The 17,225-nt window shown below is 59.4% G+C and overlaps 6 protein-coding genes across 6 annotated transcripts; 1 reads left to right on the top strand and 5 right to left on the bottom strand.

The window, feature by feature from the left end:
- Positions 1-374: 374 nt before the first annotated feature.
- UV8b_01531 (uncharacterized protein) lies at positions 375-1,575 on the bottom strand (the record flags this gene model as incomplete). The annotated part of the gene is made up of 2 exons (XM_043139029.1): positions 375-1,398; positions 1,517-1,575. 2 exons carry the CDS (start codon positions 1,573-1,575, stop codon positions 375-377), a joined length of 1,083 nt encoding a protein of 360 aa, XP_042994963.1.
- A 1,610-nt stretch (positions 1,576-3,185) lies between these two features.
- UV8b_01530 (uncharacterized protein) lies at positions 3,186-4,348 on the top strand (the record flags this gene model as incomplete). Its single annotated transcript, XM_043139028.1, has 2 exons — positions 3,186-3,331; positions 3,496-4,348. The coding sequence occupies 2 exons, from the start codon at positions 3,186-3,188 to the stop codon at positions 4,346-4,348; spliced, it is 999 nt and encodes a 332-aa protein (XP_042994962.1).
- A 126-nt stretch (positions 4,349-4,474) lies between these two features.
- Positions 4,475-5,051, bottom strand: UV8b_01529 (uncharacterized protein; the record flags this gene model as incomplete). Its single annotated transcript, XM_043139027.1, has 2 exons — positions 4,475-4,775; positions 4,948-5,051. 2 exons carry the CDS (start codon positions 5,049-5,051, stop codon positions 4,475-4,477), a joined length of 405 nt encoding a protein of 134 aa, XP_042994961.1.
- Positions 5,052-5,726: 675 nt separating this feature from the next.
- On the bottom strand, positions 5,727-6,338 carry UV8b_01528 (uncharacterized protein; the record flags this gene model as incomplete). Its single annotated transcript, XM_043139026.1, has 1 exon — positions 5,727-6,338. One exon carries the CDS (start codon positions 6,336-6,338, stop codon positions 5,727-5,729), a length of 612 nt encoding a protein of 203 aa, XP_042994960.1.
- Positions 6,339-8,547: 2,209 nt separating this feature from the next.
- UV8b_01527 (uncharacterized protein) lies at positions 8,548-10,143 on the bottom strand (the record flags this gene model as incomplete). The annotated part of the gene is made up of 10 exons (XM_043139025.1): positions 8,548-8,581; positions 8,661-8,674; positions 8,743-8,812; positions 8,877-8,970; positions 9,057-9,215; positions 9,285-9,466; positions 9,535-9,620; positions 9,717-9,878; positions 9,954-10,065; positions 10,133-10,143. 10 exons carry the CDS (start codon positions 10,141-10,143, stop codon positions 8,548-8,550), a joined length of 924 nt encoding a protein of 307 aa, XP_042994959.1.
- Positions 10,144-13,401: 3,258 nt separating this feature from the next.
- Positions 13,402-16,012, bottom strand: UV8b_01526 (uncharacterized protein; the record flags this gene model as incomplete). Its single annotated transcript, XM_043139024.1, has 3 exons — positions 13,402-14,272; positions 14,366-15,184; positions 15,348-16,012. The coding sequence occupies 3 exons, from the start codon at positions 16,010-16,012 to the stop codon at positions 13,402-13,404; spliced, it is 2,355 nt and encodes a 784-aa protein (XP_042994958.1).
- Positions 16,013-17,225: the final 1,213 nt, after the last annotated feature.

Below are 17,225 nucleotides of genomic sequence, written 5' to 3'. Positions count from 1 at the left end.
CGTTGTTCTCTTTCCCGAATGCTCTGGGGATATCGTTGGTTACCATTTTGTATGTATCGTATCATATTGGCGTCGTTACGTGGTACTGGACGAGGATATCCATGCAATGAGCGGGCAGTCACGGCGTTTTGGGCTAGCATTTTTCCAAATTTAGCTTAAAGTTACATAAGTTACATCAAATCCCAAAGTGTATCGGCACCTTGGCATTTTTCTTCATCTGGATTCGTCTTTACTGTCTGTGACGATGTGGAAAAAATCGTACACTGCATCCAACCTGTTTTTGATGTGCCGACGCTCACGTTATCTGAATTCGTGATTCGTGATTCGGGATTCGTGATTCGTGAGTCGTGATTCTCGTAATTCGTAATTCGTATTCACAGCTTGGATTTGGAATGGTCATTGATTTCAATCACCAGCTTGCCAAATTGCGCGCCGGCATCCATGACCCTAAACAGCTCGTCAATCTCGTCCAGATTGCCCAGCCCCTTGACCGTCTTGCTGACAACAGGGCGGATCTTGCGGTAATTGACAAAGGCGACCATGTCTCTAAATTCCTTCATGGACCCCAGGGTGGAGCCGCGCAGCTCAATGTTCATGAGGACAGCCTGCATGGGCCACTCCATCCTGGGCCCGGCCGTCATGCCGTACTGCGATATCACGCCCCCCGGCTTGAGCAGCTTGCAGGACCTGGAGACGATGTCGCCGCCCGCGCCGTCAATGACGGCGTCGACGAAGGGCCTGTGGGGCGGGAGGAGGTCCTTCAGCCGGCGCTCCCAGCCGTCGAGCTTGTACACGACGCCGTCCCGGGCGCCCATCTGCCTGGCCCGGTCGATCTTGGCCTGGTCGCCCGAGGTGACGTAGACGTTGCAGCCGAGCGCGACGGCGAACTGGAGGGCCTGGAGGGCCACGCCGCCCCCGACGCCGGTGATGAGGATGTTGCGACCGGCCTGCGCGTTGGCGCTCTTGGTGACGAGGGCCCTCCAGGCGGTCAGGCCGGCGAGAGGCAGGGCGGCGGCCTCGGCGGGGCCAAGGTGAGGCGGGGCCGGGACGACGTCGTCCTCGTGGACGAGGGCGTAGTCTTGGGCGCAGCCGGCTGCCGTGGCGGCCGAGGCGCCGGGGATGACGACGGCGCCCGTCTCCGGGCCCGTGGGGTCGGACGCCCACGCGAGCGTCGGGCTGAGCAGCACGGGCGCGTGGAGCAGCGCCTTGCGCTTGACCGCGGACCCGACCTTGGCGACGGTGCCGTAGCCGTCGGCCAGGAGGGGGGTGTCGAACGAGATGGCGGGGTACAGACGCCGGCGGATGAAGAGGTCTCGGTGGTTGAGGGCGGCAGCCTCCATGCGCACCAGGACCTGGCTGGGCCCGACTTTGGGCATGGGGACCTCTTTGATCTTGATGCTGATGGTGGTCAGAGCGTGGGTGCTTTTTCTTTCTTTCTTTCTTTCTTTCTTTCTTTGCTTCTTCTTACCCCCCTTTGCCCACGAGATGGGTTGGTTGGGTGATGAGACGGGCTTACGGATAGTAGACCTGGCCGGGCTTGCCGTCCGTCTTCTGGACATGGAGGAGACGCGGCATGGCGGGCGGTGGCGGCGCGGTGGCGGGCGACGAGGAATGATGCGCTGCGATTATGCAGACAGAGGCAGCGCGACGGGCTGATGCCGAGCAGACGAGAAGCTACCGATGTCTTATCCCCCGACGTCGAGGAAGCTGGCGCAAGGGCTGGGCACGTCGCAGCGAAACGCGTCGCCAAAGATGATACGGACTCACGGAGCCAAGCTCAGGCCGAAACCAGAACCCGAGCTGCAGACTCCCTCCGTCTAGTGACCTCGGGTACCTGTACCTAAAGTAGGTTAGGCAGGTACCCAGGGATATGAGGTTAGGAGGTAGGCACATGTGACCTGGTGCCGGGTACTTTGGGCGCCGAGAGCGCTGAGTTGGCAGGCGGGATCCGCGCGGGGAAGGCACGGAAGGCACGCGACAGGGACGTCGGATTTCTTGGCCCGCGCAACTATTGGCTGGTTCGTGGAGGGACTTGGTTGGGCGAGGCGAAGCGACAATGCCAGCATGACCGATGCAATGCGATATGCACTCGACGGTCATCTGGCGCCCTGGTTGACTACGACTTTCCTTCCGCACAAACAACTCGTGGCAATGGGCCCGTGGCCTTGGAATGCCCCACGCTTAGCTCGTATTACCGGCGGCACATGTCTCGGGCCCCGGCCACCTGGGACCTGTTATCCGACAGCCTGGATCAGTGGTCGCCGACGTGGATGCCGAAGAGAGGGGGGGGGGGGGGGGGAGAGGCCTGGTGAGGGCCGGGATCCAGCAAACCATCTGGGCTAGGCGCCCTTGGGGACCCCGACGACGGACGGTATTTGGGCCAAGAGGCCTGGCCTGCCTGCAATCTCGTGTGCAGGCCGCGACCAGCCGCCGAGCCAGCCGTTTGCAGAAGCGGGCTGATGACACCATCTTGCGAGATGGCAAGCCTGAAGTCGCCGACACACGCACACACAAGAGAAGAGGAGGAGGAGAAGAAAGGAAGAAGAAGAAGAAGAAGAAGAGGGGAGAAAAGGGAACAAGGAAAGAAAAGGAAAGAAAAGAGATGAGAAAAATGAAAAAAAGGAGAAGATATGAAATAGAGGAGGGAACCGAAAGACGATGCCAAAAAAAAGACGACAAACGCAGCCACGGTCTCCGACGACAGCAAGGGAGGGCCCAAGCAATAACCCCCCCCCCCCCCGAAGGCCGACCCTACTTTGCTCCCCCGAAATGACCTGTTTAGAGTTGAATAGTGTCCCATACGTCGCTTCAGTAGACCCCGAAGCGCGGGCACATGCGCCCAACGCCTAGTAAGGTTCTAGACCCCGTGAGTCAAGCCCGAACTGGACTCATCGTACCGCCCCCTTCCGATCCGATATGCTTTTTCGCGGGGACGTTCGGCTAGCTAGCTCGACGGGGGGTAGAATTAATTCTGCTATATATCGCCGCCGGCTTGTCATCGCCGCCGGACTGGAAATGACAAAGAAGGAAAAAAAGAAAAAAAAAATCACCGTCAGGACATGCCCACGATCCTCGCCCGTGGTATTGTAAATCGCCGCGAGACCAGCCCACCCTCCTCCCCCCGCCTTCCTAAGCCTCCCCGAGGAGCCGGCCGAGAGCTGTAATCGCAGCTACTTTTCTATTCCATGGCTGCCTCTGTGTTGTCGGGCGCCGCGTTTGGCGCCGCCATGGCGGCTGCGGGCTTCCACGAGCCGAGCGTGGTGGTTTCGCAGCTGAGATTCGAGAACTGGCACATGATGCAGGCGTTTTTGACTGCCACTGCCACGAGCGCGTGAGTGCCTGCCTTTGCTTTCCTCCCCCTGCCTGCCCTGCCTTCCAGCTGCTTTCTCCAGCTGGCGCAAGACGCAGAGCCCACCTGTGTTGAACATGTCGTCGTCGTCGTCGTCGTCATCCACGTCGTTTTTGCAGCGTCTGACTCCGAGGGCGGGTGTGCAGCGCCATCTGCGCTCTCGCCAAACGCCTAGGCTTGCTCGACGCGGCGCCGCGGTCCTCGTCGCCGCTGGGCCTCTTCTCCCCGTACGACGGCAACATCATCGGCGGGGCTCTGCTCGGCGCGGGCATGGCGCTGGCGGGCTCGTGCCCCGGCACGCTGTACGCCCAGCTGGCCGGCGGGGCGCGCAGCGGGCTGCTCGCGCTGGCCGGCGCCGCGGCCGGGGGGATGCTCTGGTCCGGCGTGGGCGCCAAGGCCGTGGCGCGGCTGCGGGATCGGCGCGGCGTGCGGCCGCTGCCGGGCACGGTGAGCGACCGGCTGGGCGTGACGGACGCGGCGGCCCTGCTGCTGCTGGAGGGCGCGTGCGCCGTCGCCGTCGCCGCCACGGCGCTGCGCACGCCGGCCGGCCCCGGCGCGAGGGGGGGCCTGCTCATCGGCGGCGCGCAGCTGGTCAGCGTGCTGGCGCGCGGGTCGCTGGTCGGCGTGTCGGCGTCGTTCGAGGAGGCCGGCGGCCTGGCGTGCCGGCTGCTCGGGGGGGCGGCGGCGCCGGCTGCCTCCTACGCCGGCGTGGCGTTTGCCTCGGGCGTCGCGGCCGGCGCCTGGGCCCTGCTGCAGCTGGCGCCGGGGCTGGCGGCCGCCGCGGCCGATGCTGCCCAGCGGGCGCAGGTCCCGCCGGCGCAGGTCTCGCCGGCGCTGGCCTTGGCGGGCGGGCTGCTGATGGCCGTCGGGTCCCGGCTGGCCGGTGGCTGCACCTCCGGCCACGGCATCAGCGGCATCTCGCTCCTGTCCACGTCCAGCGTCGTCACCATCGCCACCACCTTTGCTGTGGGAGCCGTCGTGGCCCCCATGGCCTATTGAAGCTGCATCGTGTATTTCTAACAAGCGGTGGCACACACACACACACCTGATGTGATGGCTCCGTTCCTGATACGCATCAAATACAAGACTTGCCTTGCCCCTGGCGCCAATCTCGGCAACAAACATCTACCCTCGTGCTGCTCCGTGTCCGCTGCCCTTCCTAGCCGTCACCTCCACCTCGATCTTCATCTCCTCCTTCATCAAGGCCGCCTGCGTCATGGTTGCCGCCGGCTTCACGTCCCCGAACCACTTCCTCAGCACCGGCCACGTCTTGGGGAAGTCGTTCCTGTCTGGCAGCATGTAGTGCACGCGCACCACGTCTGCCATGGAGGACCCGGCCTTCTCCAACGCCTCGCTGATGTTGACCAGGGTCTGCTCGGCTTGCTGCGCTACGTCGTCTGATATCCTGCCGCTCGCGTAGTCGTACCTGCGGGCCTGTCAGTGCGGGAAACCCGGCGGCAAATGGATACTCGCAAAGTTGAAGCCCAATTTTACCCCCTTCCCTCTCTTTCCTTCATGGTTGCACGAAAAAAGCGTCATGCCCACACCAAGCAAGGGCGGCTCGGCTTTGGCTTCGTATACTGTGACACTTGACTTACCCCGTGGTTCCTGATACCATGATCCAGTCATCTACAATGACTGCGCGGGAATAGCCAATCTCTGCTTCAAAAGCTGACCCAGAGCTAATATTGGCGCGATTCATGTTTTCGAAACAGAGCTTCACAGAGCTTCACTTGCGGATGGATCAGGGAGTCTTTCAGGGGCGGGGCGACTGCGGCTTGGGGGTTGCTAGGTGGACAAGGTGGAGAGAAGGGGGAGATGCGTCGACGGCTGGCTCGGAAAAAGAGACTGTGCACCCTTTGCACTTTGCCGTCGGAACGGACGTGATATTCAAGCCGTGCAGTGTGCCGCTGTGATTGGGGCGGGTGAGTCATTACTGTCTCGCGATATCGCTCGCTTGCGGTTTCATCCGCCGGCGGGTTCTGCGGTTCGGGAACGTTTGGGAAGTGGAGCCCCTGGCTGCATTCTGCGGCGGCGAGGCTGGATAACGGAGCTGGTGACGGGGTCAAGCTCAAACAGGGAGGTAAGGAAGGAGCCGAGGAGAAAGAGACAGACGTTGGGGAGCGGACGGACATTGAAATCGTACGTTGAGTGGCTGGCTCGACGGTTCAACATGTCCCAGATGATGATAATGATGACGCACAATGCACAAGGCATTCAAAGTAGTAGCTTCCATCACTTCCTGCTGCTCCCGGCAGAGGACATGCTCAGCATTGACGAGTGCAGAGTTGTTTTGCTGTTGTACAGGTTCCGCGTTAATATAGGCCGGAGTGTTCAGGCCGGGCGACGCCCAAAGCAGCCGCTTCACGCAGCCGCATCATGCGCCGACGGCGTGCCTCACCATGTCGGCAACCGCCTTCCTGTCGACATCCTTGCCCTCCAAAGCCACCGCGAGCCGCTTCATGACGTCGCCCACGAGCGACTTGGTCGCCGTCCCCGCGCCCCTGGAAGCCTCAACGGCCTCGTGCACCAGGCTTCGCAGCTCTGCCTCGTCCACGGTCCGCACGCCGCTGCCGGCCAGATACTCGTCCAGAACCCTGAGCTGGTCCGCCTCCTTGCGGACGAGGTCGTCCCGGCCCGCGTTTTCAGCGTCCGCCGCGGCGTCCTGAACGCTCTTCTGGATCCGCCGCATCAGGGCCACGAGCTGGACGTCGGTCCGGACGGGGCTCGAGGTTTTAGAGGCGTTGAGGCTGGCAGACATGATTGCGCGCAGAACGGACAGCCGCGGCGCGTCCTTGGCCCGCATGGCGTGCTTCAGGTCGGCCTTGAGCTTTTGCAGTAAAGGGGGCGGAGGGGCATCGTGGGTCGAGGCTGAGTAGACGCGGTGAGCGAGCCGGTCGAGCGGTGACGAGGGCGAGCGTGGCGCGCGGCCGACGAGGGGCGACCAACGCAGCGGCCGCAGCAACGACGGCGAGGCTTTCAAAGCCATTGTGTTGTATTGTGTCGTATTGTGTGGTATTGGGTCGATTTCGGGGCAAGCCTGCTGTGCACCTGGCGCGTGTCCGGCCAAGCCTGTGCAAAAGGGGGCTGTATTTGTTTTTTTTTTCCCTCTTTCGTCTTCTAGCCTCTTCTGGGTACTACGTACTGCTCGGAACGGTCTCCGCCTCGCTCCCATGGGCCGAAAAGAAACGGGCCTGGGGGGTCAGGCAGTATCAAACGGGGCTTGCAGCTAGGAGCGCTAGGTGCTAGCTCCAGCCAAGTTCGAGTTGGCGTGGCCCAGGCGTATGGTTCCGATCTGCTAGTGCGACGGAGGACCATCGCCATGGCCATCGAGTAGATTTAGACTTTGCTGGATCGACGAGTAAGAGTTCGGAGCAGTTCCCAATCCTGCGCCGCAGATGACAGACAGAGGAGTCAAGGGGTTACGGGTGGGGCTCGGGGTCGGCAAACAACCGAGCTCTAAAGTTGGCGTTGGGCAATGGCCATTCATTCGTCATCGTCACCCTTCATTATGCGGACTTTGAACCACAGCGGCGGAAACCATAAACAACAATCCATCTGCTGCTGCCGCAAGAATCTTGTTGCACACGTGGCTCGGGGAGCAGCCATCGAGGAGGAGTCAGTATTGGATGGCGCTGGCTCGATCCATTTTCTCGTTGGCGATGGGCATCTCGGCGGCGCAGCGTGGCTTGCGTTTCGTTTCTCCCTTGACGTAGAGGCAACAAGTAACCTGCATTGCACTAGCTTAGCTGTGTATCATGTGTGTGTTCTGGCGAGTCAAAGAAACTCTTTTGCTTTTGAGAACATGGCAAGTTTCAAGGGCACAGTGACTGGTTTCCCGTGGTCCCGCGATCAGGACGGACTCGCAGACTCACGAAGTAGTGCTCCGTAGTTGGTCGTTGTCACGATTCATCAGGACTGGGCATGCGGAAACCGCATACTGCATCTTGCAGGTGAGGTGGCAGCTTGGCTTGGGGCACCCACCACACACCACTGACACCGGCGTCATCAACCTCCTGGCTTGGCGGGACAAGAGGCGGCAGCCCGTGGTATCGCCGAAGTTTGTTAGCTTTCTCAAACCTTAAAACAGACGCCCGCCAGGAGAAGTTCTTCCCACAGCCACGCGGGTGCGGTGAGGAGCCAGGGGATGGATGGGATGGATGGGATGGATGGGATGGATGGGATGGATGGGATGGATGGGATGGATGGGATGGATGGGATGGATGGGATGGATGGGATGGATGGGATGGATGATGATGAATGGATGAATGGATGGATGGATGGATAACCTCATGCCAATACGGGCTAGCTGGTGCCTACGCGTCTGGACGAGCGACTTACTAATGACTGCACGCACCGCCGCTGCTGCTGCGGATATAGACTTACAAAAAACCAGGCAGAGAGTTCTCTGCTAGCATTTGCAGGTTTGGCTCTCGGCTGGCTCTCGGCTGGCCAACAGCTGGCTCAAGTCTAGTCTCGTCGTCATTTGCTGTGCCCACTCCAACACAGCACCCGGAACATGCAACATGGAATACGGAGGAGCAACCCGCTCGGTGCCCAGCCCTTAACTCATTGCCCCTGGCATGTGTCCTCGGGTGGCTGGGTTCTTCTGCTAAATGTAGATTTTTAAAACTGCCAAATGCTTGACCCCTGCGGGTGCTGATGGCTGCCTGTCGATGCCGCCGGCGATGCACGCAATCATTGACCCAAAGTGCCCCGTCACTCCAGTCAGCAACATCGACCAGCCAGCCAGCCAGCCGCCAGACAGACAGACAGACCAGACCCATCACATTCTAGTTCCACGGCCCTCTTCTGCTGGCAGCCGGCAGCTGGCAGCCGGCACCTGCCAGACCTGCCAGCACCTGCCCTCGTGAGCCGGCCGCGCAGAAAAGCAAGGCTGCAAAAAGAACCGGTCGACAAGACCCAAGTCACCAAGCCCTCCAGTGCTGTCATTGTATCCCCCGTGCCCAGCGGTTGGCCCTCAAGTTCATCATTCGTCGCCCTAGGCTTTGGCCAACGCAGCCGGCCTTGGTTGATCATCGGTGCCTTTGGGTCAGTCAAAGCACAGCTCCGCAGGCGCAAGTACATACAAGTACATATTCGACTTATAATTGCCTTGATCAAGCAATCCAGTCCCGCGCTGGTATTTGTACACCGCCTGCTAACACCTCCCCCTTCTATTGCCGTGCCTCGCCGCGTTATCTTCTCGGCTTCCGCCCTATGCAGACGTACCTGGAAAAAAGTACCGGTGAGGAAAACTGTCCTAGGTCCCTGATGATTTTGGGAAAGGAAAGATGGGGAGAGTACTCACAAGGGGAAGTATGCCTGTGCGGGATGAACAGCTTTAGCGGATTCGGCCTCGAAAGAAACCTGGCCGGAAGAAATTTTCCCACCTTGTACGAAGCATCGCCCGCCTCTGCCATTGCTTGGCCAATCAAATTGTCGAACTCGTCCACGGGCATGCTGGAAGTATCGTTGTGAATATGTTTTCAAGTCACAAAGATCAAGGTTGGGCTCGCCTTCCTACCCTTTCAGCTCGGTCAAGGGGTACAGTCCCAGCGAGCGCAGCAACAGTGGAATGTTTTCGACGTTGGCCAGCCCGATGTCACGCTCTCTTGCTTCTGCGAGGAAAAAGGAAATCAGCTAAAGGGTTGTCCGCGTACCCATTCTATGTCGGGGATCGATAGCTCGGGCTCCAGAGACGAACCACTAGACCAAGGACACATTGGCAGCGTCAGCAGTCGCGACTCGACTTCTGCGAATCCAGCGCCTTCCATCAGCTGTGTTAGCTGCAGAGCTGCGCGAGGGTTCTTGAAAGGATGCAATGCCGAGAGATAATGGCTTGACCACTTGGACAACGCATGCTCTGCTGACGCCTCCCAACGATTAGCCACCGCTCGGAAACCTCGACAAGACAATCAGAGTGAGTACTCGCCCCTGGTCAGAGTTCCATTATCTGATTGAGCATTCAAGTATACTTCAACCATCTGACACCACCCTCCTGGACGAAGCACGCGGAATATGTCCTGCATATATCCTCTCCATCGATTGATGCCGATCCCACCGCTGACCATTTGACTATGAACCATATCAAAGTGGGCCGAAGGGAAAGTAAATCTGAGCAAAATCCCAACCTGTGGTCAGATAATCATTACCCCTCGGAAAAAATGCTCTTCACCACTAACCTTGCGTTCAGGTCGTCAATCTGGAGGTCGAGGTTGGGTGGCTGGTCTTCGGGTATCATATGAGGGCTGATGTCAATTCCAATCACCTTGTATTTTCCAGTGTCAGCGCCGATTCAAGGAACCCCGGAGATGGGGAAAATGACGAGGCTCGAGACCAAGTTGCACTCGACAGTCGTACTTACCTCGCAGCTTGGAAAATGCTTCGCTACGTCAATGGCCCAATCACCAGCTCCAAACCCGCAGTCGAGCACTCGTCTTGGTGAGGTAACCGGGGGGAATATGAGTCTGTTGTCAAAGACTCGGCAGAGCACGGAATGCATCAATTCGAGGCGAGCGACTTCGTCCTTGCTCTGTATGTTAGCGGACACCGATGTTTGCATGTCTCTGCCAGTCAGCAGAGATGCTTGTGCTCTTCTTACCTCATCGACTGGGGAGAAACAGACGCCGTTTGTTAGCGCGTACTTTTGGAATAATCGGCCGTGGTACTCGACAGTCTCCGTAAAAGACTCGTCCAGGGGGACAGTCCCGTCTCTTTCCCCTCATCATCAGCAAACGAGCAACTACTCCGTGCTCCCCTTGTGGTGCAGGCAATACATACTCTGCGTCCATCTCCCTTGGCTTTGTCAGAGTCGGGACCAGGATCCCCAGAGTTTTATTCGGGGAATTAAATTGTCACCCGGTTGTCCGCCACAGCCGAGGGTACTGCGAATGGAGAAGAAAACCTGTATGTGGTTCTGTGACAAAACGGAACGCGGTCCACTTGCCTGGCCCTCCTCCCTCAAGAGGAAAACGGGCGGCCGGAGGGTCTGCAAAGTTCTCGAGCGAGTCGCAAACTTGGCCGAGCCGACTGCTTCCACAAAGATGGCCAAAGGCTTGCTCGCCAATGGTGTACCCTTTACGATTTGAGCACGATGAAAGACCAAGATGCCTGACATTTATGATAGTTCTTTACTTCATGACTTGCAAGCCAGTCTACACGTCCATCGGCAGGGGAATCATGGCTGTGCTGCCCAATGCCAAGTTCCGCTCCAGTTATTGGGGTCCGGGCTCTGGGAAAAAAAAGTGCGGCCAAAGTTGTTCTCTTTTGTATCAACAGCACGGATCCGCTGGTCCTGACTTTCGGCGCCAGAGGCCAACAGCTGCAGGGAAGATGATGCGCTGCAGGAATGGCTTCAGGGGTCTCCTTGCCAGCCCGCGTGATGGGACGCCGAGACGTGTGACCACTTCTACAGCGAGGCCCCCTTGAAGCTTTGCCAAGTAGCCGGCCAATGGAGGTATTCCGTCCCACACACACGTCCATAACAAATGGCCTGCATATCCAACATGGATGCAGTCCATTCAGCAGATCGGTTGAGATGCCCCATGTCTTCAAGATGCTTGGTAAACTTGCGAAAATCGAAATTGGTGACCGCTTGGTTAGGAGACGTGCTCTCTCAATGCTGGATGGAGGGAGGGACAGCCAACAGGATCATTGACATTTGCGAGCGCTCCCCATGAACGAACAGCACAGGCTACCAAAGACGAGCTGGTCCACACGAGATGATTGAATGCCTATCGATGAACGTCGTCATGGCACAACAGCGAACAACGGGCATTACTGGCATCAAACGACCAAATCCAAAACTTGTGCTCAGTTCAGGTCACACCAGCATGTATGAATCACGATAAACGCACGTACGTCCGAGTGGTCCGCTCCAACGGACACGGCTGACTGATGGTTACCTACTGGCCGGTTCTCAAGCCTCTTTCTGCATGCAGGTGGAATGAAACCGATCCGACAAATTCGAGGCTAAACACAGAAGAGAAAAAAAAAACATGCCACAAAACTAGAGAGGGGCAGCATTATTTAAAAAAAGACAGCCATCAGGAGGTTGCTAGTTCTGCTGACGCCTTGAGTGCCCACACATATCCGGAAGATTGGAAAGGCGGTGCCTTTGTGTCACCTAAACTTGGCGTGGAACGGGCTTGGCTCTCGAAAATTGTCAATGGAACGAAGAATTTGCGCAAGGGCTGGGCTGGGCCCAATCTGTGTCGCCATAGTTATCGGGAGCGAATTTCTGGGACCGGTACACGGCACCACCCCTGACAATGCATGTTTACAACTTATAGGCAGGGTCAGCTTTCAAGCACCATGCGGGATCATTGGAAGTCTACTTGATTGCGGAAGTATCACGGCATTCGAAGCGCTCCATTGTGTTCCCTTTGATGCTACAGGAACTTGTCGACAACACGCACTCAGGCGTCTTCCTTGCAGATGGTGGTTCGACGCTAGCGCAGTTGGCAGCGTCGGCACAGCGGAAGCTGTCTCGCGCGGGTTACGCCTAACGGTCCCGTGCGTGCCTGGATTACATGGATCACACGGATAGAGGAGAGAGCCACTCTGACGGTTGACCCGGTAAAGAAGCAGAGACGTGTCGCAAGGGTACGTACATACCAAGCCGCACGGCAACTACTACTCCGCATGTACGGAGTAGTGGACGAGTGATTATGAAGGCAACAAAGAGGCTTCTTGGGCCCAAGACTGCGCTGGTTGCCCAGCACCCGAGCCATTTTCCACAAAGGGCGAGACAATTTCCGCGAGTTGCTTCGTCCCACGGTTGTGTTGGATATTGGTGGCGCAAGTGTCGACCAAGGGAAATCTTGATGGCAAGGCAAGCAAGTTGGACTTTGCGCGACGGATTTATTAAAGGGGGGGGGACTTTCTTTGGAGCCGCCCAAAGGACAAACAAGGCTTTGGTCTAGGCATCAATGCCTTAATCAAGGCAAAACATCAAGGCAAGGCATCATCAAGTCAAGGTGCGGTTGCACGAGGGCAGGGAGGGAATCCATCAAAGCACGCAGGCTGGCAAAGACGACTCCTCCCCGGTACTCGGTGCATGCAGATTCAGCGGGAAAGCAAGCTTGGCTGCGGGCATGCGTCTTACAGTCTGCCGATCCCGAACAAGGAAGGTCCTTGGGTCACGTCACTGGTGTCGTGGTGTCGTGTCCTTTACTCCTTGTCCTCCCTTGGTTCGAGCCACCGGTGATCAAGGGACGGGAGCGGCGCGAGCCATCGTGTCTCGTCCCAGGTGACCCTTGTCACCCTTGTCTAGCTCCCCGTCGCCGAACCGAACCGTCGGGTTGGCAGCGACCAGCGGGCAGCCTGCCCGCCGCGATTTCGCTGTTTGTGGTGTGCAGTCGGCTTGTTTCTTTGCAGTTGACTTGCCTGTCTCGCAGTCGAGTTCTTTTACAGTAAGTTGTCTTGTATATTCTCGCAGCCGTCTTTGTGTCTTCGCAGCTGCGTCTAGTGTCTTTTGTTGTCCCCGTCCTGCATCTCCCTTGCTGTCCCGTTGTTCCATGCCCCAGCTACCTGTCTGTCCCCTGCGTCTTTCCCAGCATCCCAGACATGCTGCATACGGAAAACCAGCCGTCCTGCACCCGCCCTTCCGACCAGACCAGCATCTGCCTTGCCTCCGCCATCTATGCCACGCACCTCCTTCCACGTATGCCGTTGCACCGCGCCCCCCAGCTCGCCCTCGGGGTCATTGGAGTCCGCCTGGAAAAGCGCGCAGGGAGCGGCTCGTACGAGGGGACGAAACGCCGTGGCTTTGCAGCGACGCAGTTTGGCACCGGGGGGTTGTGCGCATCATTACCATCATTTTGTTTGTTTATTTATTTTTTTTTGGGTCGGAGGGGAGAGAGAAGGGGGTGCAGCTCTCAGCTGGATTTGGATGGGGGTCGAAAAACATCAAACGGGAAAAAAACAAAAAGGGCAAATCAGCTGCATCGGATGCGGTCGGTAAAAAAAAAAAAATTTCAAGGCAACAAAAAAAAAAAAAAGAACGCCAGCGAAAGCGAAAGCGAGCCCTGGGAGGGAGATGGGGGCCTTCAGCACCAGGTGAAGACGGGGTTGCGGCTCTTGACGGCTTCGAGTCGCTCCACAATGACCTTGCGCTGGTTGCCCATTTGCCCCTCGGCGGCGGCGTAGCCCAGGTCGCCCTCGAGGTCGTCGCCGCCGTACAGGTCGTGCGAGTCGGCGTAGAGCTGCTGCGCGATGGTGCTGCTGGTGCGGCGGGCGGCGGCGGGCGAGGCGAACGAGTATCTGCGCTGCTGGCGCGGGCCGTAGTGCCGGGCCGGCTCGTAGACGTTGAGCGAGCGCGACGCGCCGTGGCCGTGGCCGAGGCCGTGGCCGTTGAACGGGTTGCGCTCCGCCGCCGCCGGCGCCGCGTCGTCCTCGTGGAGACTCGGCACGGCGTCGAACCGGCCCGAGCGCGGCATGCCCGCCGGCGCCGACTGCAGGCCGAGCAGGTCCGTGGCGGCATCCTCCCGCGGCGGCGGCGCCGCCGCCGCCGCCGCCCCCCCGGAGCCGGCAATGTCGGCCTCCTCGTCCATGGACTGCCGCGCCGAGGCGTTGCGGCGCAGCTCCGACGACGTGGCGCGCATGGGCACCGCCACGGGCACGTCGACCAGGTCGTCCCAGACGCACACCTTGGCCCGGCGCGTGAGCTCCAGCGGTCCGTGGTCCGCCGTCTTGAGCGCCTCGACCACGTTCCAGGCCTGGCCCTTCATCACGGCGATCTGCTTGGCGAACATGCGCTCCTGGAAGTCCTGGTCCACCTGGAAGACGCGCTTGAGCGCAATCTGCGTCTGCGCCCACCAGGCCGTCGACGTGAGCAGGGGAAGGAAATGGTCCCTGGTCTTTTGGGAGAACGGCCGACCGATGAGGTCGACAGGGAGGAAGAGCCATCCAAACGGGAAACTGCAAGCTGGCGTGTTTAGCAAACGGGAATGGGGTCAAGGCTACATCGTATCGTGCAAGAAAAAAGGAGACGAAAAGAAGGGGGGGGATTACCTCCTCCAAGCGTCGGGATGCTTCCAGGGCCACGATAGAGAATTGTCAATGGCCCCGATGGATATGGCTGGTTCTTTGGACGCCGCGCCGTTGCTTGACGCATTCATTGGCCGCTGGCTCTGGTAGGGATATGGCGCGCGCGTCGCCGGCTGCGGCATCTGCTCCAGATCAACGGGCCGGGGGCGACTGAGCTCGTCCCCGTCCTCGTGCCCGTCCTCGTCCTCGTCCTGGCCCGTCTCCATGTTCAGGTGAACGGGGTCCGAGGCGAGGGAGACCTTGGCAGCTTTCCAGTCCACCTTGATCATCCAGTTGTCGAGGCCTCGGTCCGTGTTCCTCATGATGTAGTCTAGAATCACCAGCTTTTCCAGCTCCTCCCGGAACGACTGCTTCATCGGCTCCGTCCAGGAGAACTTGGGAGGATCCGTCGAGTCCTCCGCGGCCGCCAGGGTCTCGTCGTCGCTCGAATCCGCGTCGTCCGGGGGGCCCGACGTGGACGGGCGACAGCTCTCCGTCCACCGCTTCTTGCGATTCCTGTGCGTGTCGTTGGTCCTGAAGCCGGACCAGTACTGATCCGGCCAGGGGTGCTCCCGCAGAAAGACGTTTGCGTCCTTGAAGCCCTTGAGGAAGACTTGGAAGCTGCCTGGTTTGGGAGGCAGGGTCTTCTTCTTTCGGTAGAAGCTGCGCCGGTCCCAGAAGGGGTAGTGGAACGATTTCGAGGACAGCCAGACCACGTCGGTGTAGGGAACCAGGTGCGTGCGAAGCTGCGAGTCGAGGACGTAGGCTGCGGCCTCGCTCACGTACGACAGGTTCGGAATCAGGCTACACAAGGGGAGGGCGTCGGGGGGGGGGGGGGGGGGGGGGGGGGGGAGAAGAGCCACAAAAAGTCAGCATGATGTGACAGCTCGCGCGAGCGCAAAAAGGACAAGGGAGAAAAAAAAAAAAGAAAAAAAAAAAAAGGGTTTCAGGCCGGGCAAGGCCATACCATGCTCGCCCGAAGCAGCAAGGAAACAAGTTCCTGTGAATCCACTTGTTCCATTTCGGGTTCCCCGCCGCGTAGGGCTCCTCGTCCTTGGGCTTGAAGACGCCGACAATCTTGCCGTCGGGGTTCCTGGCAAAGTAGCTGCCGGAGCTGCCCTGGGAGATCATGCTCGGATGGACTTCCTGCCGGATGGCGACGCGGACGCTCTCCACGATGGCCTCGAACTCGGACCGCGACATGAGGCCGCCCCGGGTCTCGGCCAGGCCCTCGGCCGTGACGGGTCGGACGCCCTCGGGCGGCTGGAAGACGGAGTGGTGGATCTCGAGCCGCTCCTCGTCCTCCTCCTCCCCCCCGGCCACGCTCTTGCCCCGGCCGCGCTTGAACTTGGCGGCGATCTCGTCGGCCCAGCGCTCCAGGCGCGCGTTGATGGCCTTGATGTCGACGCCGCCGGAGCTGCCGGCGCGCTTGCGATACTTGGGGCGTTGGGCGTGCGTCTGGGGGCTGATGGCGCCGGAGCGGTGGCGAGGCTGGCTGATGGGCGTGTAGCGCGGCGCCGCGGCCGGCTGCAGCGAAGCCGACGACTGGACCAGATCGGCGTCGGAATCGTCGCTGAGGTCGGCTTGGGCGAGGCGTTCGTAGCCCGTGGTGGGGGGTCGATCGCGAGGCATGATTTATTTTCGCGCCGGGGGTGAGGTGTCCACCGACGGACAGACAGTCTTGTCCCTGGGGGAAGGGGGGGGGGGGGGAACGGGCACCTGCGCCAACCTTCTTGACAGTGCTGTAGATCGCAACCGCGTCGGATGATGCTGGTTTTTTCTTTTTCTTTTTCTTTTCTTCCCGCAAAGGATACGGTCAAGAGTTGGCACTTGTCGTCTACCCCGGGGGTCAAATGCGCAGCTTTGTGAGGCGAATAGGACGATTCCGCAAAGGGGGCCGTCGGGTTCGAGGCCGCAGGTTCGAGGCCGCAGGTTTGAGGCCCGCCGATTCGAGGTCCGCGATGCGCCAAAATGATAAAGGTTCGGCCGGCTTGAGGCCAAAGGAGAGGGTCAAGAAGCAAATCGTGAGAGACCCTGGAGACACGCAAGGGCGAGATTCAACAGGCAATGTCGTCGGACGCGGCTCACGGCAAGCTGGTTGAACAGATGCCAACACAAAAAAAAAAAAAAAAGGAGTGACGTTGAGGCACGACGAACCAGGCTGGCAGCAGCCCGGAGCAATGGGGCCTGGGGGCCGCCAGATCCCCCCACGGGCCCATACGTGTAGGCACCAGACCAGGCCCGTTGACCAGTCAATGACAGTGACGGAACTGCAGTGCAGTCACTAGAGACTCACTGCAGCAGCACAGGCCACGTCAACCGTCAACTCGACGCATTGAATGCGATCAGATCAGCCTTGGCTTCTGCTTGGCTTCTGCTTGGCTTCTTCTATCGACTCAGACCTAACGTCAACCTTTAGCACCTGTGCTGCTGATATTCTGGCGCCACCACGGCCAAACGACGGGCAATTTCCCAACCTACGCCGTGGTAGCATGGCCGGCAGATCGCGGCGGATCGCAGCGCATCTGAGATGCGGCTCGTATGTATTTATTTATTTGGCTTCTGAAGCGTTGATGGCAGATGGCGGCACGGGTCAATACATGCAGCGTAGAGTAGGTGTAGTAGAGTAGCCACCAGCAACTCGGGGCAATAGTAACGAACAACTTCCGATCTACTCCTATAAAGGGCATGGAACGCAGAGGGCCTGAGGCATTTTATTCGGCAGCAAACGCGGCAAACGCAGCAAACGCAGCAAACGCAGCAAACGCAGCAAACGCAGCAAACGCACGACGTAGCAACCCAGACGACAGCTCAAAGGCTCCTTTGCAGGTGGGTCAGCGGTTTC

Source organism: Ustilaginoidea virens, chromosome 1 (assembly GCF_000687475.1).
Source record: "Ustilaginoidea virens chromosome 1, complete sequence".
In the NCBI taxonomy this organism is placed as follows: domain Eukaryota; kingdom Fungi; phylum Ascomycota; class Sordariomycetes; order Hypocreales; family Clavicipitaceae; genus Ustilaginoidea; species Ustilaginoidea virens.
This window is presented reverse-complemented; position numbering and strand designations above follow the sequence as displayed.